The 27,204-nt window shown below is 38.4% G+C and overlaps 4 protein-coding genes across 8 annotated transcripts; 3 read left to right on the top strand and 1 right to left on the bottom strand.

The window, feature by feature from the left end:
- Window positions 1-601: 601 nt before the first annotated feature.
- On the top strand, window positions 602-9,598 carry rapsn (receptor-associated protein of the synapse, 43kD). The gene is made up of 8 exons (XM_032582421.1): window positions 602-1,550; window positions 3,764-4,102; window positions 5,848-6,006; window positions 6,528-6,626; window positions 6,803-6,925; window positions 7,044-7,097; window positions 7,190-7,389; window positions 7,757-9,598. The coding sequence occupies exons 1-8, from the start codon at window positions 1,359-1,361 to the stop codon at window positions 7,827-7,829; spliced, it is 1,239 nt and encodes a 412-aa protein (XP_032438312.1). The 5' UTR covers window positions 602-1,358; the 3' UTR covers window positions 7,830-9,598.
- A 201-nt stretch (window positions 9,599-9,799) lies between these two features.
- Window positions 9,800-14,636, top strand: LOC116732320 (zinc-binding protein A33-like). The gene is made up of 6 exons (XM_032582409.1): window positions 9,800-10,192; window positions 10,407-10,502; window positions 10,678-10,908; window positions 12,894-12,916; window positions 12,996-13,114; window positions 13,861-14,636. Exons 1-6 carry the CDS (start codon window positions 9,800-9,802, stop codon window positions 14,415-14,417), a joined length of 1,419 nt encoding a protein of 472 aa, XP_032438300.1. The 3' UTR covers window positions 14,418-14,636.
- On the bottom strand, window positions 14,554-22,768 carry ighmbp2 (immunoglobulin mu DNA binding protein 2). Of its 4 annotated transcripts, XM_032582369.1 has the most exons (16): window positions 22,661-22,767; window positions 22,346-22,434; window positions 21,318-21,487; window positions 21,030-21,222; window positions 20,851-20,948; window positions 20,604-20,767; window positions 20,300-20,500; window positions 20,071-20,218; window positions 19,824-19,998; window positions 18,631-18,813; window positions 18,419-18,537; window positions 18,232-18,326; window positions 16,943-17,066; window positions 16,061-16,855; window positions 15,786-15,985; window positions 14,554-14,834 (listed from the first exon to the last, which is right to left on the bottom strand). In XM_032582369.1, exons 2-16 carry the CDS (start codon window positions 22,420-22,422, stop codon window positions 14,637-14,639), a joined length of 2,940 nt encoding a protein of 979 aa, XP_032438260.1. In that variant the 5' UTR covers window positions 22,423-22,434; window positions 22,661-22,767; the 3' UTR covers window positions 14,554-14,636. The 4 variants fall into 4 exon arrangements, with proteins under 4 accessions (XP_032438260.1, XP_032438234.1, XP_032438244.1 ...); XM_032582343.1 differs by having other exon boundaries at window positions 15,786-16,855; window positions 22,661-22,768; XM_032582353.1 differs by having other exon boundaries at window positions 15,786-16,855; window positions 22,626-22,741.
- A 93-nt stretch (window positions 22,769-22,861) lies between these two features.
- Window positions 22,862-26,856, top strand: chid1 (chitinase domain containing 1). 2 transcript variants are annotated; one of them, XM_032582442.1, is made up of 12 exons: window positions 22,862-23,228; window positions 23,337-23,480; window positions 24,224-24,356; window positions 24,438-24,482; window positions 24,564-24,670; window positions 24,760-24,821; window positions 24,907-24,996; window positions 25,102-25,203; window positions 25,289-25,438; window positions 26,305-26,385; window positions 26,457-26,496; window positions 26,600-26,856. In XM_032582442.1, exons 1-12 carry the CDS (start codon window positions 23,121-23,123, stop codon window positions 26,696-26,698), a joined length of 1,161 nt encoding a protein of 386 aa, XP_032438333.1. In that variant the 5' UTR covers window positions 22,862-23,120; the 3' UTR covers window positions 26,699-26,856. The 2 variants fall into 2 exon arrangements, with proteins under 2 accessions (XP_032438333.1, XP_032438325.1); XM_032582434.1 differs by having other exon boundaries at window positions 22,863-23,228; window positions 26,454-26,496.
- The last annotated feature ends 348 nt before the right edge of the window (window positions 26,857-27,204 follow it).

The raw sequence follows: 27,204 nt of genomic DNA, 5'->3' as shown, positions 1-27,204 counted from the left end.
GAACATTAGTAAAAAAAAAAACAATGTCACAAAGTCTGAGGAACACAACTGACAGGTCAGTTATGCAACAAAACTAAGCATACACCTGGATCTACAATGAGCAAACATATCTATTCTTAGAATGACCTGCATCTAATTAAGAATTTGTGTCAGGAGGTATGAATTTAGGTATCCAAATCTCATAGAACTTGATCTTTTGTGCAAAGCAGTGTGGGCAATAATTTCACTCAAATTGTCCCAAATGGTTGAGATATAGAAATTATTTGCAGCTTTAAATTCAGCAAAAAGTGATTCTACAAAGTACTGACTCAAAGGGACTGAATACATACTTTGAATCAGTAGAAGCAGGATTAAAGTTGATAAAAATTTCTGCAATGATTTTTGGGAGCGAAAAAGTTAAGGGAAAGATAGAGTTGGTACAGAGAGGCCAACAGTGTGATCCCATTGATGTTCTGCTGGAGTCTGTGCAGCTGAAACCTAAGCTCGGGAACATGTCAGACTGCGAACTATTCTGAGCATTGGCTGCTGACGGCGGGATGAGGGGTGGGTGCTGGGGTTCAGATGCGCCTACACAAGAACTACCAATAACAACCTAGCCACTAGGAACACTGTCTGAAACGCAGCTCTTTTACCACAAACAAAAGCCAACAAAAAAAAAAAAAAACTTGGAACAGCAGCAGGTTGCTTCCTGGGACAGTGGTTGACCTCTCCCATGACTCTCTGGGACTTTTGTTTTTTAAGGCTCCAGACTTTTCCATTTTGTCCAGTGTGTATCTCTCCGTCATTGGGTCATGTAAAGGTAGATTGCTAGGAGCTGTAGTGACCTTGGGGACAGTTTGCTGAGGGCAGAACATTAATTCCTGAAGGGACACATGGTCTGGAGTGACAAGACCATCTGCTGGAGCCGCAGCAGGAGGAAGGTGGAGTGGGGTGGCTGGTCGAAGGGGGTGCTAAGAATTCCTTTTGCTGGGGTGTGGAGGGAGCAGATATTCTGGGAAACCTTTGCCAGCTCTCAGCAGGGATACTTGTATCTTTTATATTTTTTCCAAAGGAATTTAAAAAGGAGAATTTTCTGCGCTCCTGAGGTGAAAGAGGATCAGTTTTCCTAGCTCTTAGCAGGGCATTTTTGTGATAATGTTCTTGGTGTGCCACCACTGTTCCTCGCTGGATCCGGTTTCGTCTCCATCTCAGCTCGGCCGGAGCTGATAGAGCTGGATCTGGTACCGACCGTTCTGAGGGGATCATCTTCAAGGAGTCTTCTTTGGAGTTGTGCAGGAAGGATCTGCTTTCTTCCTGCCTTGCTGAAACTGCATGGCCTAAGCGAATGAATATTTTCACGTTGCGGCATTGCACCAGAAATGGGCCAGGACCAAACCAAGCAGCAGATAGAGAAGGGCCTGAAGTTGTATCAGTCCAATCAGACGGATAAAGCCCTGCATGTCTGGACAAAAGTTCTGGAAAAGACTTCAGACCCTGGAGGGAAGTTTCGAGTTCTTGGGTGCCTGATCACAGCCCACTCAGAAATGGGAAAGTACAAAGATATGCTTAAGGTATGCAACCTGACACTTTGAACTCAAGTGTGTGCTGATAAATATTCTTTGGTATTTCTTTAAGGGTAAAATAACAATAAAATAATTTTAGTTCATGCTTTTATTAAGGCATTTTTCTCTGAACAGCCAAATGAGCATTGCATAAGTCCTGCTCTATTTGCACCGTGTAACTTAGTGGTTGTAAATCCGAAGAGTGAATGTCACAGAGTGTCCCATCACCTCATATGTCAACATGTCAGCTCACTGACTTCTGCTGTTGTAGCATTTAAATATTTCCATTAAGGAGTTTGAAGGTAACCACCTACCATTAACAGCCATCCTGAGAAACATGGATTCATTTGTGGGCTTCCCAGCGATGCAGAGTAAATAAGTGTCCTGCAACCTTAGAGTCAGTGTAGGGTGTCTTGTTGATATAATCATCTGCACTCAGAAAGAACCCAGTCTTAATGATGCAGTTTTAATGAGGGCTTCAAAAAGAAGAGGTCTAACGACCAAAATGATACAGTGCCATGAAAATCTGCCATGTCACATGCTTTTTCAGCTATGTGTTTTTCCTGTTTCTCAGATTATCTGAATATTATGAAATCCATTTTTCAAATTATAATTTAATTCATAGGAGTTATTAAAATCAGACTTTGTAGGCCACTTCTTGGTTTTGTCACAATTATCGATTTATTCCATTTTGATTATCATGCTTCAAACTTTACAAGTACTGCGACACAGACTGACCAATAATGCACAAGTGCCGCTTCCTCATTCACACAAAGCCAGCATGCCAGTAACCTTCCCATTAATACCTGGTGACGTCACGCCCACACATGACACACCCACCACCCAAGTGTCAAAGCTGCGTGCTCCTGTCATATCAATAATTACTTATTTCATTCATATGACTCTTACAGAGCCTCAGTGAAAACGTGTTTATTATTATTAACTGTTTGGTGCAAAAAAATGATTGAAACTCGATTTACTCACTGCATGTTTATGTCTGTGTAAGGTTGAGATGATGCAACTGACAACGGCCCTTTAAACCATTCAGACTTCCAGCACAATAGAGACACAATCAAAACTATCTCATTACCCAGCGATAATATCTCAGAAATAGTCCAACTAGTTTGGATGTATTTTTATTTCTTTCCTACATACGGAAAGTTTCTGTATATAAGTTTGTGGTGCATTTCTATACCAAAGAAAAAGATATACTGTACGTCAGATTGTGCACAACGAGATATTAACATTCATGGAAAGACCTTACATAACTTTGCACTAAAGCAGAAAGTACGGCGGCCCCGTAAGAAAGACTTGCAGTATTCAAGGGAACTATTGCGAGGGAACGCAAAAGTTTTACGTTCCCTCGCAATACTTCTGATCAAACCTAACGCAAAGATTTTTCTCAATAAGATTTTAGGGAAAATATTTTGTGGACTGCAGAAACAAAAGGGGGACATTTAGGAAACGTGTGTCCCATTACATCTGATATATACAGTATATAAAAAAAACACACATAATTGTCAAACATGGTGGTAGTAGTGGGATTATTTTGGATTGCATTGCTTGTTAAAGACAATGGTGTTTTGTCAAAAATGACAGTCATAAATTTTAGTCTTTACAAGGACTTCTTAAAGGAGAATGTCTGGCCTTCAGGTTGTTACTTTAAACTCAAGTGTGCTTGTGTTACACACCTCTATCCATAACCCAAATCCTTCCCTATGATCTGAAGCACAACAGCAACCTATTCTCTCATTGGTTTAAATAATAATAATAATAAAAAAACATAAAAGGAAGGTTTTGGAGAGGCCTAATAAATACTTTGAACATAGATTTGATTGAAATGTTGTGGCATAACCTTAAATTGGCTGTTTATACTCATAAATGCTTCGATGTGACTGAATTAAAGGGGCAGTATTTTGTACTTTAAATAGTACTTTTTAGAGCTCTGCATCATGCTATAATGTTATCCCCTCATCAGAAACATAACAGGGGTATTGCTTTGATTCTTTCATGCATGTTTTAGAAATCCTTTAATCTCCCGTGGGAACAGTTCAGCTGTGCAAAACATTTGGGGGTGACCAGCTGCCGCCTTCGAGGCACAGCTCCTCCTCTGAGCCTCAGTTTCCAAACTCCCACATTACAGCACAGTTCTTAAAGCTCTGCATTTCAAATGAGATTTTTCCATATTATCTGTTTCTCTTTACCAACACGTTCCTCTGCAGTATGCCCTCGAACAGATTGACACAGCCCGGGAAATGGAGGACCCAGACTACCTAACTGAAGGCTACCTGAACTTGGCGCGTAGCAACGAGAAGCTGTGCGACTTCCAGAAGACAGTGTCTTACTGCCAGACCTGCTTAAACATGCAAGGCACCACTGTAAGCCTGCAGCTCAATGGTCAAGTGTGTCTGAGCATGGGCAACGCCTACCTGGGCCTCAGCGTCTTCCAGAAGGCCCTGGAGAGCTACGAGAAGGCCCTGCGCTATGCACACAACAACGATGACAAGATGCTGGAGTGCAGAGTCTGCTGCAGTCTGGGAAACATCTATGTGCAGCTAAAGGTGTTTTGAATACTGCTGTTTATGAAAATAATATACTGAAGATCTGAAGAATGTTTCATTTCAACCTGGTTGTTAATCAGCTTTATTTATTCCAGATGTATTTTAAGAATGTAGTCCAAACATTCTGAGGATCTACAGCCACAAAACAATTTTCATTATGATTTTCCTAGTCCTTTTGATGCCATTGAAAGTGCCAGAGTGTCCAGAGTCTTTTTTGCTTGCATAAAGTTAAAATAATACTGTTCAACTCTCCCCAACGGATTGTTGTGCACTGATGATCAGCTGACTGCAAGAAAAACCAAACACTTTTCCTTTGCTTCCAAGATATACACTCTTTCTCTTGCACATTTCTTGTCTGACACCTCTGAATAAAGATCTACTGCTATAAAATAATAATCACAAAAAAAAAATCTGAAATTTAGAAATATTTCTGGTCACAAAACTTCAAGAACAGAACCTATCTCTCTAGTCTAGGTAACACTGTTGCAGTTAATTAAAATATCATCTAAAAGTTAATTTGTAACAGCTGAATTGAAAAGGTGAACCTCGTTTCTTAGATTTATTTATTAGCTAAGAGCAGCATTTCATATCAACTTGCTAAACTTCACGTCATTCTGTTAGATTCTAAATCTAAATTTAGCAGAAGTTTATATAGTGTTTATATGCATGTGCATAAGTTCATGGACTGCATCAAAATCAAAATAACAAATATTATATGGATCAAAAAATTCTATCTCTAATAGTTAATATATTATTTTAGCTGCTTTTTAGTTTTAAGTGCAACTGGCTAGTATATTTTATGGTGTTTTCGTAAGATATTTATGTAAATATCAGGACATCATACTTTTACTCAAAGTTTTTGGTCCTTTTGAATCTCATGCTTTGGAATTTGTGTGATAATACAAGGACTGAGTGGATGAGCAGGCTGGTTGGGATTTATGTGGTTCCATTTAACACATAAGAGGAACCACAAAGTCAACATCCTAAATAATCCTTAGATGATTAGTTTGGTTTAGTTTAGTTGTTGGTGATATTGTGATAAAACAGATCAATATTAAATGCCTAAAATTAAATCATGGTCTAGGCATGGGCCGGTGTGAGATTTCCTAACTATAACCTCGAATAAAAATGTCATGCCTTGTCCTACTTACACAAAAAACTAAAGCAAAAAAGTACAAGAAGATTTAGATAATGATAATAGATCGTGTAAACAGAAAACCAACAGTCATTCCATCAATAGCAGCTGAAATATCACAATTGATTGATTGTAAAAAGCAAATTAAATGAAAGCTGTCTTTGTAAGATTATTTATTTGTTCATTAACAGACTAACAGAATCTTACAAGTTTATACTAGGTGGATAATTATTAGGATTGGTAAAGTGATCATTAGAAAGGTCAACACACATGCTGCTCATAATATTTATTTACTAAAAGTGATAGGAGGAGCTTTACTTTCCACGCTGTGAACTGATGAATTTGCTTGTTTTGTAAAATGGGAACAGTTGCCTTCTTTCCGCAAGCTGACTGGCTGTGCACAGAAACAGGTTGGGGAGGGAGAGTGATAGTGCATTGTTACTCTTTTGCTCAAATACATCTGGAAGAAGCTTGGGTCACTCTGGCATGAGTTGTGTTGTCAAAAGAAGGCAGACAAAGCCAAATAGGACTTCTAATACTAGTGCGTAAGTGGTGTACTACGCTATTTATTTGAAACTGAAGAACTGTAATTCTGCATATCTGATGACAGGACTACGAGAAAGCCCTGTTCTTCCCCTGCAAGGCAGCTGAACTCGTCAACGACTACGGCAAAAGCTGGAGCCTCAAGTATCGTGCCATGAGCCAGTTCCACATGTCTGTGGCCTACAGGAAGCTGGAGCGTCTGCCCGACGCCATGGGGTGCTGCGAGGTATCCATTTAAAGGAAACCGCACCATGTTAATCTCCTCACAGACTTTAAGAATCTCCCAATTTAGGTTTCCTCACTAGGATTCTGTTATATATGTTGTGCTTACTGCTGACAGGTGCGAGCTCCAGTTGCTCTGCCGTCCTCAGGCCTCGGACCTCTACAAAAATATTCTCACAGAGTCGCTGGTTTAAAGTGTTAATGAAAAGGGCGGCTTTAGGCCCAGCCCTGTTCTAATTATGTACAGAGGGTGAAAAATAACTTGATGTCATTGCTTTGGAGTGTAAAAGTATAGCAACAAGAGACATTACAGATTTACCACATTTGACCAAACAGATTACACAACCTGGGATACTTCAGATACCGGATCACCCACATCCTAACCCACTGAACATTTACTGACATGAAAAACTGAAAATAGAAATAACTGAAGAAATTTCTTCAGCTATTCAAGAGGTGTCTGTTCGTAACCTAAGCTGGACATGGAGAGCTTTTCTAAGCATCATTTGTGTTGTGCTTTGACAGGAATCCATGAAGATTGCTCTGCAGCATGGCGACCGGCCCCTGCAAGCTCTGTGCTTACTGAACTTTGCAGACATCCACCGCTGCAGGCGTGATGTTAATGTGAGGCGACATTACTGCTTCTGTGTTAGTGTGAACCTGTCTTTCCAGTCTAGTTGATATGGTTCATCTGCATTTATTTTTTTTATCATGTTTTTATTCTGACTCTTATTCTAGCACATTCATTTATTTGAGAAATGTGTATAAAATACATGCTGTTGTTCTTTTATGTCATTTAGAAAGCATTCCCTCGTTACGAGTCTGCACTGGGCATTATGACCGAGATCGGAAACCGTCTTGGACAAGCGCATGTCTATCTGGGTGTTGCAAAATGTTGGCTTCTGCAGAAAGAATATGACAAGGTTTGTGCAGTTAGATATATATACCTGTACCCTGTTTGTGAAACCGGTGTATTTGTTTAATTGGTATCTGGAACAACAACTTTTGTGATAAATTTCCTGTGTTTTTTTTCTTCTTCAGTCTCTGGAATCTTTGGAGCGAGCGCAGGAGCTTGCAGACGGAATGGGAAACAAGGTAACTGAAGCTTATGAAAAAATCAGAAAAATTTAAATATAAGCTACAAAGCCTTTATCAGTCTACATGTTGATTTTTGTCTTGTACCGAAGCTGTGCAGCCTGAAGGTTCACTCCCTACGAGAGGGCATCTACCGCAACAACAAGCAGCAGGACGAGCTGAGAGAGCAGGTGGTGAAGTTCCTGCAGTGTGTGGAGGAGCTGGAGCTCTACTGCGGCATGTGTGGGGAATCCATCGGGGACAGGGACCAAAAGCTGCAGGCGTTACCCTGTTCCCACATTTTCCATCTCAAGTAGGTGTTTACTCTCTCCCAATTCATTCCTACTAAGGTAATGAGCACCAAAAAAATCAAGAAACTTGGTGTGTGTTTTAATGTGTTTACACCCCTCAAACTTTGTTGTTGTTTTATTACAAATAAAACAAAGTCTGAAAAGTGTGCTGCAAAGTATCCTTCGTGGTATGTTTCTTTGCACTTCTAGAGAACTCAGCCAATGCTGCAGATTTTAATAAAAATCCAGGCCTTACTTGTAGGCTTTTATTTGTTAAACATTTTTAAAACTCCGTATGATTATCCTAACAATTCAAAATTATGTGCAGATGTGTATTGGTCTAGCAGAGACGTAAAAATAAAGTGTCTTTATTTTTTGTCCTGTCCCCAGGTGTCTGCAAACAAACGGGACAAAGGGTTGCCCAAAGTGTTTCAAATCCTCCATCAAGCCTGGATTTGTGTGACTGCCACCGTCAGTTTGCATGTTGGTTCTGCAGACACGGCATGATGCCTTCAAGGCTCTGGACTGACGTGAAGGCGGCAGGCAGCCTTAGGATGTGCTGAATTTCAAAAAGGCACAAACGTTTGGTCCTCTGCACACGGGACGGCTACTCTAACGCAAGAGCGTCCCCGAGTCTGTGGCTCACAAACCCAGATTAGGGCCTCAGTCTCATTGAGACTTCAGACTCAGTCCATCAGAGGAGATACTGTGTAACTAACTGTGTTAAATTGTGAGATAAGCTGAAAAATCAGATGAACTTTACATCTGTTGCAACAGGCTAAGGACCGCCAACGTCACTGGCTGTTGTATGTGTAAGAGCCATTTAAAAACAATGAGATGAGTCTTTGATATCTAAAATCAATGCATATGTCAAAATTCACCACAGTCGTTCTGTAGGAATTGTTTTTCTCACAAAAGCACAATCACTCCTGAATAATACTGTTTTTTTCATGTACATAATGTTCTCATGTTATTTTCTGGCAAACATTTGGTTGATTTAATGTATTTTTTTTGTAAAACTAACTAAAATCTCTTAACCTTTGAAAAACTAATATGTCTTTACAAACAGGTTCATGCAGCTGTATTAATATGTTATTATTACTTTTATTTATAGAGGAGAAAAAAACGGACCTTTGATCAGTCATGTAGGCACTCAGTTTCTTGGGGAAGATGTAGAGTTTCAGTTTAATACATTGTTAGTATTTTTATATCACTGGTTGTATTTTACTTACAAAGGCATTGAAGGGATTGGCCTTTTTTGATGGATAAAGTAAAAAAGATAAACAAATCTGGTCTTTTTACATGAGCTAAATGAATAACTAAGCAGCAATGTGAGATTATGAACCCATTTATTTATTTATTTATTTTACTGTTTAGTAGAGTATTTCTTAACAGTCTTTGAGATTTACTATCAATATTCCATGTAAATGATTTACTTTTAGCTTTATTGTTTTGCCTAGGACGAAAAATATATTTAGATAAATAATGTGCTTTATTTGCAGCCAGGTTACAAATATTTCAGAGACTGAAGGTAATCTGCCAGTGCAGCTATTTACACTCAGAACTTTAGCTTTAAAATCTAGGGTTCCTAAGCAATCTGGAAAAGATTCAGTATTTTCACTATCTGGACAAACAGGAGCAAATAACATGGAAAAATAGAAAAATTATGCATATTTACAGACTTTATTCCTGCTCCATTGCTTAAATCATCCTCTGTTTCTGGGAAATTACGTTTGGAATTTGTAGGAACCCCGTAATTAACTGCTGTCTTTGTTTTACAAACTGCAGTATGACGAAGAAGAAATCATTGGATTTTTTTTTTGTCACCAACTGCATTACAATTATTGCACAACAAAAACACGTATGTCAGGATTTCAGGAAGTTGACTTCACCTTTGAAAGCCAGCTGGTTAGATGTTTCCTTTCTGGAAAAAAAAACACAAAAAAAACAATGATTCATTGTGAGTGTACCTGCTGAGGCAGTTTATTCAAGGTGACCACTTGGATCCAGTAAATAGAGATCATCCTGCCAGTTTCTTTAACAATATAAACTACCTCTGTTTTTGCCACCAGTCTTGGAAACAAGAGTAGCCACAACTTCTGTTTTTGTTAGGATTTTCTAGTCATAATGAGGTACAGATTCGAAGGCATAGTTGGAATACTGATCAAACTATGTTACTGTGTCTCATATGGAAGTGTTTTATTTTTGAAAATAAAGGGCAGTTACAGTGAATGTGCGTGTTTTTTGTTTAAGCTCTTTGCACTCCACACAGACACCTTTACAGTGAAGTCCTAAATATGTAATCACGTAGAACCTTGAACATGCTGGGATTTTTAACTTGCTCGACCAGCTGGGCAGCATTTGCTGGAATCAGTCAGTGTAGAAACAACAATGAAGTTTTCTTATCTAGTCACTCTGTAGGTGGACACCATCATGATATCAACGAGGAAATCTATCTCTGAGGAAGAGATATCTTGTCCTCAGTGCTCCAACATTTATACTTACCCTGTTCTTTTACTATGTGGACACAACGTTTGCAAACTTTGCCTGCACAACTTCTGGGAGTGGAAAAAGTGTCAAGAATGTCCCGTGTGCGGAACTGAGTCTTCCTCTGGGATGCCTCCTGTCAACCAGGATCTGAAGTTAGTCGTGGATCAGTTTCAAAACAAAAAGCCTATGGCTCAGGAAATTTGTGCGCTTCATAAGGAGAAATTGAAGGTTTTTTGCGACAATGATGAGGTTCCCATCTGTCTCGTCTGCCAAATATCAAGGGACCATAAAATGCACAAGTGCTGCCCAGTGGAGGAAGCAGCTCAACAGAAAAAGGTATGAATAAAAACAAGGAAGAATCAAACATGGTAAGATAACAGTATTATAAGAAAGACAAGCATGGAGGATAGGGAGATTTTTTTCTGTGTGTGTAAAGTATTAGAACATAATGACCAGAATTATACCAACATTGTATCTTAGTTTGCTATGAAAATGAAATTTAGCTATTGAGTCAAGCATTTTGAAAGTGTTCTTAATGTTCTCGTTTTAGACAGAAATGTCTAACATCATTGGGTCCTTGAGAAAGAAAGTAAGAACAATGAGTAAAACAAAACACCAATGGGAGGAGATCAAAACTTATATAAAGGTAAAAGCCTTTGAGATTATTTTTTCTTGGATAATTTCACCAATTCCACTGTTTTAATCCTAATGTTGAGCTCTTAAGTTGTCTTTTATAACTTAAGAGTTATATCCTGTAGGGATGGAAAAGTCCCTCCTTAGCAAGTACTAACCAGAATAACCAGCCTTCTCCAATGTTACAGACTCAAAGTAATGACATTGAGATGGCGATAAAGGGGGAATTTCTGCAGCTTCACCAGTTCCTCAAGGATGAAGAAGATATGAGACTGAGAATGCTCAAACAGGAAGAGCAAATAAAAATACAGGTCATGTGTAGTAAGATTGAAGACATAGACAAGGAGATCCAGGCTCTCAACTCCACCATCAGCAAAGTAGATATTATCCTCAGAGCAAAGGATTTGCCATTCCTACAGGTACATTCTACTGATTATGGATTTATTTCTTTGAGAAAATAGCCAAGATTAATTTCAATAAAATTCTAAGTCAACAGTTGCATGTTCTCTTTTCAGAATATGTGCATTTTAGACATTTAAAATAAAATTAGGTGAATTAGTGGATAGAAGCTCACAGGAAATGACATCAACCTCTGAAATATACACAAAAAGCAAGAAGAGGATAATTTAAATTAATGGTAGAATGGAACCATCTTTTAATCGAGTAAAATCTTTTTTAGCTATGTCTCTCTGTGAACTCCACACAGCAGTTTGGTGCTAAAGAGAATATTGTAAATGTTCCAAATGGAAAATTTGGAAACTACTGATCACTCAAAGGGAACAAATAAAATCTACAATTTTCAATGAGTCATGATTGCCATAAATGTTTAGAAGCTACCAGAACCTTCTTAGTTTTAAATATGGGCTGCACCCAAATGCATAACATACACTGATTTGTAAACGTATTCCTGCCCATTCAAGTTTTTCCATATTTTGCCACATTACAACTACAAGTTTTGGTGTATTTTTAAAAAAAGATTTTGTGGCATGAGTGGGCTTTATTGGCAGTAATTGGGGCAAGACAAAGGAACAAAACAAGTACAATGTGTTTTGGAACAGCTCTGAGAATTGCAGAAATTTGGATGATCAACACTAGAACTTGGTGCAGATGTGCGCTTGTAAAAATTGCATAAGAGTGAGATTTTCAGAAACAGCTTAAAATATTCTTACCGTGAAAATTTTTGGGTTCAACACAAAGTATTTCTCTGTCATTAACCACAGTTTTTCGCTTTCTTTTTAAATCCGGTCATTAATGGGATCAGCGCTGTTTACTTCAAAGCAAAAGGAATGCAACCATTCATTACACTTAGCTTGTTCCAGGCTAACAGGTTACTGTTTCTGAAAATGAAAATGAAAACAACAATAATAAAAATAATAATAATAATAATACAGACCTTTGGGCACTTAAATAACTTTAAAACAACATAATATGTAGGAGAAAACATAAGATACAGAAACTCTTCAGCTATGAGTTTGACAATGAGGAACAGCAAAAACAAAAACAAGTCTATGATTTAAACTAAAATGTGATGATTTAAAAATGTCTGCTGGAGCTGAAACATTTCATCCAGCTTTCAAGTTGTCAAAAGGAAGAATAAAAACGGCTGAAAGGCTTTCAAAATGCCAGTCCCGCTTGCACAGCGTTTTATTTATATCTCAGTGGCTCAGTGGTTGTTGCTGATAACAAACAAAATTAAATTCTAGACCAAGAAAACAGAAAATCGACAATTCACAATAATTTGTTTTTAGATGGCTTAATGTTTTTAGGTGGAATTTGAATTTTGTGACTTTCAACTTGTAACAGCCTATGTGGAAATGTTTGAAAATCAGATTTAAAAGGGGCACGATTCAGTTTTCAGATTTTCTTTTCGCAAAACAATTAAGAGAACCAAGTAACTCTTTCCTTATGCAGTGATCTTTCACATTAAATCCCAGCAAAACTCACGACAGTTTGTGGCTCTAATTTGACATTTTCTCTACAAAAGGATGTGCTGTTTTAGAACTAAAATAAAATTGATATGTAATAATACACATCCAAATATGGGTTGTACAAAATACAGCGACATTATGATGCTGACAGGAGGAAGTCAGAAATGCTGCTTGGGTAAACAAAAACTTTAAGCTCATGGTGCAGGCCTGTAAAAAAAAGATAAATTTAGTTTATGCAGATTATAAAATGGTTAAAGAGTAAACCATTAAGATTGAACATACTTAACTAAGGAAAAGTTTTACCTGTGCATTTGCTCATGACTGCCTTGTGTAGCATACCTATCAGCAGAGGTCTAATTAGTGTTTGCATGATTACTCTGGATGTTTTTCCAATGACTGCATAAGGAATGCATACAATCGTTTTGCTAAAAACAAAAGTGTCTTAAACATGTTTTTTGTTTTTACTTCATGTTTAGGAATACAAGCGAACAAAGCAAAGGTATGTGCAAGCTCTCATCTGCAAAAATCAGTAATAAATGTTTCTATAAACCAATGTTGGTATGATTTTCACGTTTCAGCGTCAAACGCAACTTCCAGGAACCTGAGACCATGAGAGAAATTTTGATTAATTCTGCCAAGCATCTGGGAATACTCAAGTTTACAGTTTGCCAGAAGATGTTGAAAAATGTCAAATATGGTAAGCACATTTGCTATTAGGTTAGTAAAACCACCGATTAACCTTTAAAAAAAAAAAGTTTTTTATACATTCATTAAACAGTCATTATGTTGTGAGTTTAACATGAGAAATGTAACCTGAGAAGAGATCACATCCTCCCAGTGCTGCTATTGCGTCTGCAGAAATGCACCACTCCAATCAAAGTCAACCAATCAGAGCCAGGAGGAGGGTCTTAGCACTTTCAATCAACCTCGTAAACACACTGCTAAATGTGCGAATGGTGGAGAAACAACAAACCATTGCAGGAATGCCGTTTACCCACTGTCATCGGTGGCCATGCTAACTAGCCTTAGCATTCAGGACGGGCTCTGCTGACAGTGAGAAGCTGTGTGGTAGCAGAGAGCAAGGGAGGAGCTGATTGACAGCACCAAGACCCTCCTCCTGGCTCTGATTGGCTGTTTCTAGTTAGAGCTGGGAGAAGGGAGAAGAGCTCTAACTCTTCTCCCTTTTTTTCACAGATTATCCATCTCATACTATTGTCACGTCATAACCGTTACAACAAATATGTGATATATATACTATATATACTGTATATATCATACTGTTAAAAAAAAATATATATATATATATACACTGCTCAAAAAAATAAAGGGAACACTTAAACAGGTGTTTAACACTTAAAGTGTTCCCTTTATTTTTTTGAGCAGTATATATATTAAAATAAAAGATTACATATGGCAGCTTCAACTGAACTTCCTGTTTTGCAGCTTCAGTCGTTCTGGACCCGAACACGGCCCATTCCAATCTGAAGTTGTCCCAGGAGCTGACCAGTGTGCAGTACAGCAACAAGGTGCTTCTACCCGACAACCCTGAGCGCTGCACCAGCCGCATGTGTGTGCTGGGCGCCACTGGGTTTACGTCCGGGAAGCACAGCTGGACCGTAGAGGTGGGCCACGGCAAAGACTGGTTCGTAGGGGTTGCACGTGAGAGCATCAAAAGGAAAACCACCACCTTCCTGAGCCCTGAAGAGGGTTACTGGGTGATCAGCCAGTACAGCAAAGATTCCCTCTGGGCTCAGACCTCTCCTCGCACCAGGGTGTCGGTAAAGCAGATGCCGGAGAGGCTTACCGTGCACCTGGACTGCGACAAAGGAAGGGTAGTTTTCACCAATGCTGCCGACTCAGCTGCGATATACACATTCAAAGACAAATTCACAGAGAAAATCTTCCCATACTTCTCTGTTGGATTGTGTGAGGACTGGAAAAACTCGAGCCCACTCACAGTCTGCGCTCAGACAATGAAAGTGGTTCCAGAGAAGGCCTAGGAAGTGCCTTTAAGTGAAGTGGGATTGCATGGCGTTGGATCTTTAAGTGACAAAAGCAAAAGAACAGAAGTAAAAGTAATTCTTTTGACATAAAATTAAAAGCAATATTCTGTATCAAATGAGGGACATTGGAGTATTTTGAGTTGAATATTTGAGCTGTTTTATTTAGTCAGAACAAAGTCTTCACATTCAATAAACTATAAAGGTTATTTTACGACATTAAGTGTCCTTCTCCTTGTTCTTTGGTTTCCTTTGTGATGCCATATCTTTCAGCTTAGAGTCCAGTTTTCTTTGTAGGTACACTTTCTTATTAGGGTCCAACGATTTGTCTTTCTTCCCACTCCCGGCATAAAGAACCCCCTCTTTGCTTATTCTCATCCGAGCGTGAGACTTTGCCTTATCTCCACAGCCATGAACCTAAAACAACAAAACAGAACGGCACTTAGAAAACAGCAATACATTAGAATATTGCTGAAAAGTTGATTATTTCAAGAATTTAACTAAAATGTGAAACTCTTTGATTATCCTGATTAATAACATTCAATGATGTGTTTGCTAATTTTGATAATTAATGGCCTTACAACTAAAGAAAACTCAAAATCCAGTTCCTATTAGAATATTACAGTAGTATTTTTAATACCAAAATGTTTGGCAACTTGAAATTATGTTGATGAGGTACAGGGGGTCGTATAAATCAAGTAAGAGGTTTATAATGTTGTCTTTAATTCAGGAGTTGTTGTCCATGTCCTGGATAAGTTCAAAATTATTTTTAAAAATGGGACAATGCGTGTTAATGAACATTTACATGGTGGTTTATTTCCATCTCTAGTTCCATTGGCAGGTTGATGTTAAAGCACAATACTAAATACAGAAATAAAAATCATAAAACACGACAGAGTAAGAAATGCATACAAACAATTGTAAAAATTTATACATCTTTACATATACTCAATGTTGACATTTGTGGCTCTCCAAGAGCCCGCTTTTAAGATATTTTTTAAATGAGGTGAGAAGAGAAAGGTCCCTTACGTTACTTTGGATTGTATTCCAAGTATGAGAACCACGATAGGAAAAAGTAGCTTCACCCAAAACAGTTTTCCAAAGTGGTAAGTTTTTTCATACTGACTGAAACTGTACATTTTCCTCCCTCTTCTGCAATTTTGGTTTCTCCTAAACTCGAATTTGTTGCACCTCCTTCTACAACTTGTTTTCCTTCCACTCAATTTTCCGTTGTAATGCCTAGATACAGCACTCTGAACAGCCAGCTTCTTCAGCAATGAAAATAAATGACTGAAGTAAATTAATTTCTCTACAATATTTTATTGTTCAGAGCTGTGGTAGTCAGAAAGCACACACAACGCTTCTTACCTCTGGTATGTGATGGCTGAGACAGAACTGCCGGTTGCAGAAGATGCAAAGCTGGCCGAGTGTTAACACAGATGCTTTGCATTTCACAAAACTGCAAACACTGTCCGCCTTCACGACAGCGCTGATGAGAGCATCAAAGTCATCATCTGGAACGGCGGCAGCAGCGATGTCACAGGCCCCTGCCTTCGTTTTGTTCTTTCCTGAGGGGAAATAATCCAGAGTTATCCTGTAAGCAGACGTGGAGTTGAAACACTTCCCGATGGTTTGAGACAAACCTTTAGACTTCTTTGCTCCTTGAGCTGCAGGGTTGCAGTTCTGTTGCTTTTTTTGCTGGACGTTTTCCTCCCTCTTCTGCTGCTCCCTTTGCATTCTCTCCAGATGTAACGTCTTCAGATCTACTAACGGTTGGGATGGTGGCGGCTCACTCTGCAGAGCAGGAGCTGGTTCTTCCTCTTGGGTTTCCTCCTGCGTCGGCTCCTCTACAGGTTCCAATGCCACGGGCCGGGAGACGGTGATGCACCTGCCGCCGCCCTCGCCTCTGCTCTCATGAACAAGGCCCAGCTCCTCAGCGATCTGGTGGACCAGCAGGCGATCGTGGGAGTTGAAGGATGATGGGAAATGTAAATTCTTCATATTTACATCCTTCATGAAATTCTCCACTTGCAGTCTGATCTCAGCGTATCTGCTCTTGTCTTTTTGGTCTTTCTGGGCTGGTGTGTGGGACTTTGTGTGATTCTGTGAACCAGCTGTGTTGTCCTTAGAGCTGCTGGTCGTTTTCTGGCCTTCCTTTGCTTTACCTGGACCGTGATCTCTACTCTTCTGCTTGCTAGACGTGGAGGAAGTGCTGGTCTTTGTGGCTTTATGATCCCTGGTGTAGTTCTGCGGCACGATATCTTGCAGGTACTCGAATGCAGTTCTGACCTCACCGAACACGGCCATGTGATCGACCAGAGATTTAAGGAAAGCGTGATTCCCAACTGTCTGCGTGTCGCACACTACGGCGATGTGACGTCTTGCGCGTGTGACGGCGACATTTATCCGTCTGTCCTCTGCAAGAAAACCCACCTCACCTAAAGAGGAAAAGAAAAAAAAATATTCAAAACAGCTCATGGTTATGATTTAGCAATAATCATAAGAAATTTACATTAGGAAACAACCTTTTCTGTTGGAGCGAACTAACGACAGCACAACAGCTTCTTTCTCTCTGCCCTGAAATCCGTCCACAGACTTTATTTCCATCTCTGGGTGACGTGCAGAAAGCTTCTGACGCAGAAGATCAACCTTTAGAAAAATAATGATTTAAAACCATTTAATCTCTTAATAAAAGGTTTGATCCTGGACTTTAATTAAATATTGTTAATAGTGTACATTATGATGCATCATATAATATATTCACTTTATTATATTACAAATCAAGTAATATAAAAGGACAAGCACAACTGTTTCTAGAACAATAGTAAGATTTAAGTTAGAGTTAATTTATAAAAGGAGTTTAATGTTAATAGTATGTTATTAATGTAAACATACTATAGACTAAAATGCTAAAAACTCAGATTCAGGGGAAAACTCCCAAAGGCAGCCCTGTGGAGATTTATGAACAGGAACAAATTTGGTCACTCAGCCATTAACGTTGGGGCTGAATTTGATGTTTTAGGAAAATTATGTGGCAGGATAGTCTAAAGGCAGGATAGCTGAGTAATCTGGAATGAACAAAACAACAAAATTATATATTTTTTTACATGGTAATAATATTTAGTTTCTAAATATTCCACAGATATCCATGTACTTTTCTCATATCCATCCAATCCAGCCAATTTAAACATGTGGATAAAATTGTTGGTACCCCGCGGTGTTAATGACCAACAATAACAAAAAAATAAATAAAAACTTACTGAAAATTAACAAATAAAAATCTGACATTGTTTTTGAAATGTGGTTCACCAGAATAAATTTTAAAAAGAAACTAATGAAACAGGTCTGGGCAAAAATGATGGTATGCCATGCGCTAGAAATGTATGATTTTCTTTGCTTTAATTAATTTTAGTGAAGTTTGATTTATCATTTACTAATTATTAATTTAGTCAGTTTCATCCTGCTTCAGTGACCTTTTTCATCATGGCTTTTGGGTCATTAACAGAAAGGTACCAACTCTTTTGTCCTCCTGTGTGTTTACTTTTATCTTAAAATAGTTGGTTCTGCGCTGAATCAATTAATTTTGAAATGACAATAATGTTCCTTATTTGACTCATCAATAAATAAAAGGAATTTGTTTCAGGTTATTTTTCCAAGATATTTTCTTTGCTGTGCTCTTGTTTGTGGAGTGTATCGATGACTTATCATGTTTTCCGCACAGTAAAAAATGTTTGCTTTGTTTGCCAGGTTCTATTTCATTGTGTGAAACTAAAAATCAGTGTTACCTGCAGCTCTTCTCAAACCAGAGACTTACTTGTAGATTATACGGAGCAATCACAGCAATGTCTTTAGCCTTTACTCCAGCTTCCGTCAAGCTCTTTATATGCAGTGAAACAATGTCGACCTCACCTGAAGACACAGTCAGTAAAAATTAGACTTTACACTAGAAAAATCAATAAACCCAATGAGATTTTCTACAGTCTTCCAGGAAAGACATTTACCTTGGTTGCCTTTGGACTGCTCGTCTGCGATCTCCATTTCGCTCAGACCACACCCTGCGGTGTCAATCAGAAGAAGTGGTGTGCTGGTCTCTTCGACGCAGGCAACACCCGGCAGATCTCTGTTGGAGAAAATATTTTACGATTAGTTTCAGGAGTCAGCCTTCGTTGCCGTGGGAAGATGAGATATTTTCCAGGAGTGTGTGGAAACGTACTTCAATAAATGTTTCTCCACGGAGCTGTGAGCGGTTAATCGTCCATTGTACATCTCTTTGGAGGCCCATTCCATGATAGCACTGTTCATGCGATACTGAACTGTTAACATACGGACCACTGAGTCCCCATACATCTGAATAAGTCTCTCCATGAGACTCAGGGACAGGCCTTTAGCTGCAGCTCTATTACAGAAAGGACACAAACAGAACAGGATGGTTTGATGAGCTTGATAAATGCCTTAAGTTTATTTCCACAACACATACATGTAAGTGCAATTTAACCCTGATTTTTGTTTGCTATGAGCCAAATAAAATCAGTACTTCTTTTACGATGTACCCCTTGATAGTACTTAATTCCTCAAGGCAGATTCAACAAATCAATGATTTTGGTCCATTTTAACATGATACCTTTATGCAGATGCTGCAGATTTCTCTGTGAATTCAATCCCACACTAAAGTTGGTTTAGCATGGGACTTGCTTTGTGAGAGAGCATTTAAGCATCCCGTGAATGGTTGCTATGGGAGATTAAAAAATTCCTTCAAAAATGCATGAAAGAATAAAAAGCAACACTCCAGATAGGTTTTTGATTAGGTACTGACATTATAACATGATGTAAAGATCAAAAAAGTCAATTTTACATCATACACCCTCCTTTTACATTGATTGTGTTGAAAATGTGTACATAAAAAAGTGGACGGTGAGTGTGTTTTAAAGCGAACAGATCAGCTTTGATCTACAGTACAGACCAAAAGTTTGGACACACCTTTTAATTCAATGAGTTTCCTTTATTTTCATGACTATTGACATTGTAGATTCACACTGAAGGCATCAAAACTATGAATAACACATGTGGAAATATGCACCAAACAAAAAAGTGTAAAACAACTGAAAATACCCCTTATATTCTAGTTTCTTCAAAGTAGCAACCTTTTGCTGTGATTACTGCTTTGCACACACTCTGCATTTTCTTGATGAGCTTCAAGAGGTAGTCACCTGAAATGGTTTTCACTTCATAGGTGTGCCCTGTCAGGTTAATAAGTGGGATTTCTTGCCTTATAAATAGTCATGAAAATAAAGAAAACCCATTGAATTAGAAAGGTGTGTCCAAACTTTTGGTCTGTACTGTATATTTAAAAGTCATATATAAATTCTTGACAATTAATGAAAACAAAAACACAACTTGTTTTGTTACTTTTGTGATTTGATGGTTGGTAGTAACTGCTTGTAGTCTCCAGCCAGGATGCATTTACGCGCCCTGAGTAAAGCGATCCAGCAGCTGCTCTCCAGGGCCTGCGCACACTCATCGATCATCACCCAATCAAAATGCTCTGCTGGCAGGAACTTCAGAGGACCGTCGTCACATGCACCTGTGAACACAAACCTCCTCCATTATTTTCATTGCTACAGCTGAAGGATGATGAACGCTTCACTCCACTGACCAGTGTTTGTGGACAACACAACATCAGCACTCTTCAGGATCTCAGCAATGGCTGCTGTCTCCCTGTTTTTCAGCTCTTTCCTCAGCTCTCCTATTTCACGTTTAAAGTTTCCTCGCTCTCCTTTTTCGCTTTTCTTTTTCATCCCCACCTGAAAGAAAGAAAAGCTTCTTTAGCCTTTAAGAGACTAACAAATCTCCATCCTAGCAAGAATACAACCTCCAGTGCTGACCAATGCTTTGTCGATATCTTTCCGAATGTCGGCGATGATGTTTGCGTTGTCGCTCTGAGCGAGGATGGCGTCCAGTGAGTGTTTCTGGATGGATTCCAGCAGTCTGGCGGGGTGGCCCAGTCTCAGGACTTTGGCCTTACAGCGAGCAAGCCTCTCCACTAAATTATCAACGGCAACATTTGAGGGGGCACAACACAGGACCTGGACATGAACAGGACCATACTTATATCAGTGATCCAGCATCTGATTATTTAAGAAGCACTTTTTTTTTTTTACTGTGCTAAATTATTGAAACTCTTTGCACCTTCTGGCCTTGTTTCACAGCTTGCAGGATGATCTCCACCACTGTGGTGGTTTTTCCTGTGCCTGGAGGTCCATGAACCACAGCCAGCTCTCTCTGTGAAAGAGCGAAGGATACAGCTTCTCTCTGGGAATCGTCCAATTTGGAATTAAAGAACTCAAACTCATCTGATAAAACAAAAGAGCAAAATACACATATTTAATCTGGATACTGTGATCTTTAAACTTGTTTAACGACCAGCTTCACTCACTTGACTGTGAGTGAGAAGAAGGTTGCGCATCTCCAAAGAGAACAGGTATCAGACAGGAAGCTGGTCCCGTTCTGTAGCCATTTAATGCATTTAAGGCCCTGCAGAGACAAACTCATTATAGACATAAGATGGATTGAAGCTGAGTTTAAACTGTATTTCACCCACTGGATGTTACTCACCGTTTCATCCGTTTGTAGGTAACATCATTGGCCAGTTTCAAGAGATTATAAAGACCATCTGAATCAAAGCTGGCTCCATCCAGGTCATCAAAGGCCACACTGACAGAAGCTTGGCTGATCCTTGTTACTATCCCTGTGCAGATCTGTGAGGCTGCACTGCATCCAGAAGGGTCATATATGCCAACAATATCGCCTGAAAAACAAAACAAAACAAAAAAAGACGTGAATCTCAGACTGAGAAAAAATTAAAACCAAAGCAACAGTAATACTTTTAGGCTCCTTTGTCACCTGGCCCAAAGCTGTTGCTCGGAAGAGAGGAGAAACCAAGATGCTTCCTGGGCTCTAAAACGATGACGGTGCGACCGTACAGGCCGGTGGACTGACTCCCTATCTGAAGCTTCAGCAGGCAAACTCCTTTATTCTGAAGATCCTTCAAGGAAATGTTCTCCTGCCATATCCTGAGGAGTGAATATGTCATTTTACAAACACATCTGTGATATGACAAAAATGTTTGGTATTTTTTAAATCAAAATTTAAAGACATAGATTTAGGCCAAACTGAAGCTTGTCATGAACAAGATAAATCTATCAGTTTTCATCATAGGGTTATATTGATAAAAAAAGGATTATTAATCTATGAAAGTATGAAACCTGGAGCTTCACAAGCACAATTAGTACTTTGGAAAATATGGACTACAACCAACAGTGAAAAAAAAATGTAGTAACAGAAAAAATAAGAAACTCCACTTTATAGGAGTTAGTCAAAATTATCATGTAGAGTTTATTATATTGTAATCTTCCGTGTCATCATGATAAATATTTAACTACAGTAGTTACATTTAAAAAATGTGACAGAATTCTACACCCAAAAAGCAAAAATCCACTTACATTTTGTTTTGCAATTTCAGTCATGTTTTACTTAAATTGAATCTATTAAAAAAGCCTTAAATAGGAATGTCATGTCTTTATCATAGAAAGAAACTTAAATATTCACCTCTCCCGATCACTGAATGAGAGTATGTGTCTATAATCAGCATCTGCATTAAATTTCTCACATTATGAAAGAATTTATAGTGTACACATCTAAAATGATCAGTTTACAAAGAGAACTCTTTTCAATCAGTCAGCACATTCTCTATAAAAAAAACAACAAAATAAATAGATTCTGTAAAACCTGTGGTTATCTTTACTTTGACGTTTGGGAAGAAACATCTCTAAAGTTTCAGTATTTGAAAGTTAGCATTTTTGAAGGTTAATGTGGGATTGTATATGGCTCTTTTTGTTAATAATAAATAAAAACTTGTAAATATTTCATACTTGGTTTCCTGTATTTCAGCCTCCCGCTCCTCCTGTAGAAGCTCCAGAGTCTTGGACACAAATGTCTCCACTGCCATTGCTCAGTACACCTATAGTACATCAAAAAGCGAAAGCACAATTTATGCTGCTTTATTTAGTCTATCAAAAAATATATTTGAGATTGAAATGTTGAATCTTATATTTTTAGACTTTGACCTGTGTAATGAAGCTCATTGACGTAAACAGAAAAAAATATGTTGACACGGCAACATTTGGGAAGAAATTTTAAGAAATAACTCACAGTTCAGTTTGGAGTCAAAGATTGTAAATACGTACTGTAGTTGTTTAAATACCCGTCAAAAATCTTCTCTTACATTCGCACCGTAAATACCCCTGCGTCTGTTTACAGCAGCTTGCTTTGACTTTTGTCATCCGGTTTTCAAGTCCACCACACTGCCACCTACCGGCTGGGAAGATATCTTTCTGTGATTGGTCAGAACTTTTATTTTGAAAACCACTAGACGTGGAAGTTACCTAGGTGGGGTGACGCTTCAACAACACGTTGAGCTAAGTTTTCAATCTGTTTTTAAATCATATAAACGCGCTTATTGTTTTTTTCCTTTACAAAGGGGTGAATGTTGACCGTACCGTTTGCGGTCGCTGTCTCACGTGACGTCACACATCAGGACATGGTTTTTAATCTGCTTCATCTGTGGCAGATAGGAAGGAAGGAAGGAAGAAAACACTTGCACTGACATACTTGAGCCAGATAATTATTAACTGACATTTTTAAAAAATGAAGTCTATGTTGATATTTCTGCTAAGTGCCAGCTCTTTCTGCTGGCTGGTCGGTGCCACTCTGTCAAAAACGGATTCAAAGAAGTCGCAGAAAGCTGAAGCGCAGGTAAGTAGCAGCTGCTCTCTACCTTTGAATTAAGGACTGCTTAGTGTAAACACTCGATGCTTTTGCTCAAAGCCTCAAACGGTTTTCTTCCTTTATTTCGCCATGTAGAGTTCTCCATCTGAATTGTCTGTGTTGGACAGAGGTCTTGTTGTGACAGATGTGCAGTGGAAGGACATAGTAAAGGAAGAAAAGAGATACTGTGCTCATATCAAGAAGACATTTGAAGGACCAGTGCTGGGATATATCACGCCTGTAAGTCTCTATCTAAAAAAATGTGTATCTTAATTGGTGTTCAGACATTAAGTGGTTGTTACCGCAGCCAAGAAGGAATCAGATTGCTGCCTACACTAATAGCCTAAACAGATGGATATTATTAGCCACTCTTAAATTCTTAAGGAGAATTATAGTACTTATCAGTCTTTTGTAAACCATTTTTTTCTATAAAGCTAAAGTAATCCTTGAAAACAAAAAGTTTTGAAACTTTACTTAGATGAAGAAGTTTGCCTTAGGTTTGAGTTTTATGAGGGCTTATTTGATGAAATGCAATTAAATGTCAATTATTTTGACACCAACCTGGTGTCGAGATAATTACTGACAATTCTTGTGTGAAAATTACAATTCTTGTGTTTACCGATAATAAATCAAACTGAATCTATGGTGGAAAGGAACATCTTGTACTAGAAGCTTTGCTGAACAATCAGGAAACAATTCAGTTATGAACAATGTTTTTCTTAACTTCATGTTCCTGTCTTTTTATCCTAATTTTCCCCTTGCTCTGCGAAGATTTGAATCTTGTTTCAGTCCAATATTTATGTTCCATAGCAAATTGAGGCCATTTTTTCCAATTAGAGATACAGATCTGTGGTTTTCTTAAGGCTACACTTCCCTTTCTCTTGAGATCTCTTCACATACTCTATGACAAACCAGTTGACACGTATTTGTTCATTTTCGTCTGACCAGTCCTCTCTTGTTTCATATTTGTTGTTATCCTGCAGTGGAACTCCCATGGCTATGATATCGCCAAGCAGTTTGGCTCCAAGCTGTCGTCGGTCTCTCCAGTTTGGCTTCAGCTCCGCCGACGAGCTCCTGGGACGTTTGACGTTACAGGACTCCATGATCACGACGCTGGTAGATAATTCACTTCACTGACAACCAAATTTTAAATGTCTGCTCATTTTCATACAGTAAAACATGTTTTTGTCTCTCTAGGCTGGGTCAAAGCTGTACGCAAGTCAAACAAAAAAGTCAGGATGGGTGAGCAGATGGCGTCTGTTAGTGGATGTGGTTTGAGATTGGGAGGTTGTTTCATGGTTTTCTCAACCTATTTATATCCAGTGCCCAGAGTGCTGTTTGACGGCTGGTCCTACCAGGATTACATGAGCGTGTTTGGGAGTGAGGATGAAATTGAGGAGCTGTCAGGTGAACTAGTAGATGTTGCTAAGGTAATAAATGTATTAAGTTTATCTTTTGACTCTTTGCGATTTTGCCGTTTGCTCAATATGAGTTTGATGGGAACATTGTGGCCTTTCAGACGGAGGGTTTCGATGGATTTACCCTGGAGCTTTGGAGTCAGCTGGGCGGGAACAAGAGAAAGCGAGTTACTGTTTTGAAAAGGGATATTGGAAAACTCTTAATATTTTGATTTTATTAAACATGTTTTAATCTCTTTTATTAACAGGGAGCTTGTTCATTTGGTGAAACATGTGTGTGAGACTTTAAATGCTAAAAAGTTAGACTGCATACTAGTTATCCCACCAGCTGTGACGAGGTGAATCTAATTATTTTACATTCAACAACTACTTTTGTGTAAAACAAAACCTTAAACTGTTCCAAGCTAAAGGGAAAAAAAAAAAGTTTTTTGTGTAATTATCAGTACGGGGAGCCCAGGGATGTTTGGCAGGGAGGAGTTCGATGAGTTGGCCCCTGTTGTTGATGGATTCAGCCTCATGACCTACGACTACTCTAGTGGATCCAGGTGAGTTCATAGATGAGAGGATTTTTCTGAAAGCAGGCAGAGAAAATTAAGAAATTAACCCTTTCCTTTTTTATTGTTCTAACAGACCGGGTCCAAGCTCGCCACTGCCCTGGATCAGAGACTGTGTTCTGCAGCTTGCACCAAACACTCAGTGGAGACAAAAGATCCTGCTTGGAGTGAATTTGTATGGCCTTGATTTTTCAAGCCATGGGACAGAGCCAGTCCTGGGTGGGAGGTGAGATAGAACCGTTGGTTCTTTGCTGGTTAAATGAGCTTGTTAAAGTATCATTAATGTTTATTTAGGAGTTGTCCTTCAGGATTTAGTTATTGCTGCAAAATCAGAGAAATTACTTGTTCATAAACTCCTATCAGTTACTTATTTTGCATCTCACTTACTAAAATATACAAAGGTTGCCATCGAATGTCATCAGAGGAGGGGGGCTAACCCTAAACCCTAGCTAACTGACATAGGTAATTCCATATCCCAGATTATTGGGATGTGGAATTACCTGTTTGACCAAATATAATTAATTACATTTCAGGTCAAATTTGGCTCCTGGACCGAATTATTTTGATCCTTTGTGACCTCTCTGCAGACTAAACAAATGTTGATCAAGTTATTCTAGGATTAATAACTTCCAATATTTAAATTATTGCTGGACTGAATGGTAGAACTGAATCAAATGGTGCTTTAACAAAATGTTAGCTTAAGGGTGGAGCCATTTATGCAACAAGCTCACCATAGCTTCTTTTTCTCACTCCAACAGATTTCTTTGTTCAGTCAGTTGAATAATGCAAGATAAATGTCTCATTAAAGGAAGAAAAATTTCAGATTCTTTTTTAAAAATCTTATTGTTTTACATTACAAAACCATAACATTTTAACAGTTGTGAACATTTTTTATATCTGCTGAACATTTTTACCTGACTTGTATTGCTGGTAGCAAGTAACTCTGGTTAAATTGCATGGTTTGCTACCAGATCACTCAGGTGTAAATCTGTTCTCGGATCAAAATTCCAACTGCTAAGAGAAATCTAATGCAGCATGAGGAAAAACATTCAGGAGCTCTAACAGTTTCCATTTCCTGGCTGATCTCTGTAGGTATATTGAGATTTTGCGAGAACAAAGACCAAAGATGATCTGGGATGAATACTCTGCTGAGCATCACTTCAGTTACAAAAGGTACTGAATAAATAAATAAAAAAACACTTGCAAGAGTTCCTAAATAAATGTTCTTCCCTTCTCCCCAGAAGCAATGCTGTAAAGCATGTGGTGTACTATCCTTCACTGAAGGTAAACATTTAATATTATTATTATAGTGTAAATTATGTTTATAACAGTAAAGAAATGTAAAATATTTGTAATTTTTTTTTATTTTATTTGACCTTTTTTGCAGTCAATCTACATGAGGATCTCTTTGGCTACTGAGCTAGGAACAGGATTGTCTTTATGGGAAATGGGACAAGGACTGGATTATTTCTATGATCTCCTATAAACGTTGGACTTTGTCATAAAGGAAACAGTGTTTTTGGTGTCTGTACATTTTTTTTTTGCCTCTGAACTGGAGAAGGAAAAAATAATTAGTCTGGAAAATAATCAGCTGGTTTGAGGGTCATGAAAACATGGACAGCTTGTTTTGAAAAAGCACTTAAAATATTGGTACTTCAGATTTGTTTTATTTGTGTTAATTTATGATTTTTTAAAATTTGTACAGTTCAGAAATTATGATGTTCAGGGCTATAACAACTACAGTTTTCCAGGAATGTTTTCACAACCATTGAGTTCTCACATTTTGTTACTGGCTTATTGTAAAAGAGATCTGAATATTGTTTTCTTTAAAAAAAAATTAAGCAAAATAATATGCTGTGACATAGTAAAAACATGTTTTCAAACATTAAATGTCCGGAAAGTACCTCTGCTTTTCAAGAATGAAATATGTGAGGAGCCACGACCTGAATAATGAGGGTGAGGGAGTGTACAGGCCAGATGTCAAATATTGCT

Source organism: Xiphophorus hellerii, chromosome 2 (genome assembly GCF_003331165.1).
Source record: "Xiphophorus hellerii strain 12219 chromosome 2, Xiphophorus_hellerii-4.1, whole genome shotgun sequence".
In the NCBI taxonomy this organism is placed as follows: Eukaryota; Metazoa; Chordata; class Actinopteri; order Cyprinodontiformes; family Poeciliidae; genus Xiphophorus; species Xiphophorus hellerii.
This window is presented reverse-complemented; position numbering and strand designations above follow the sequence as displayed.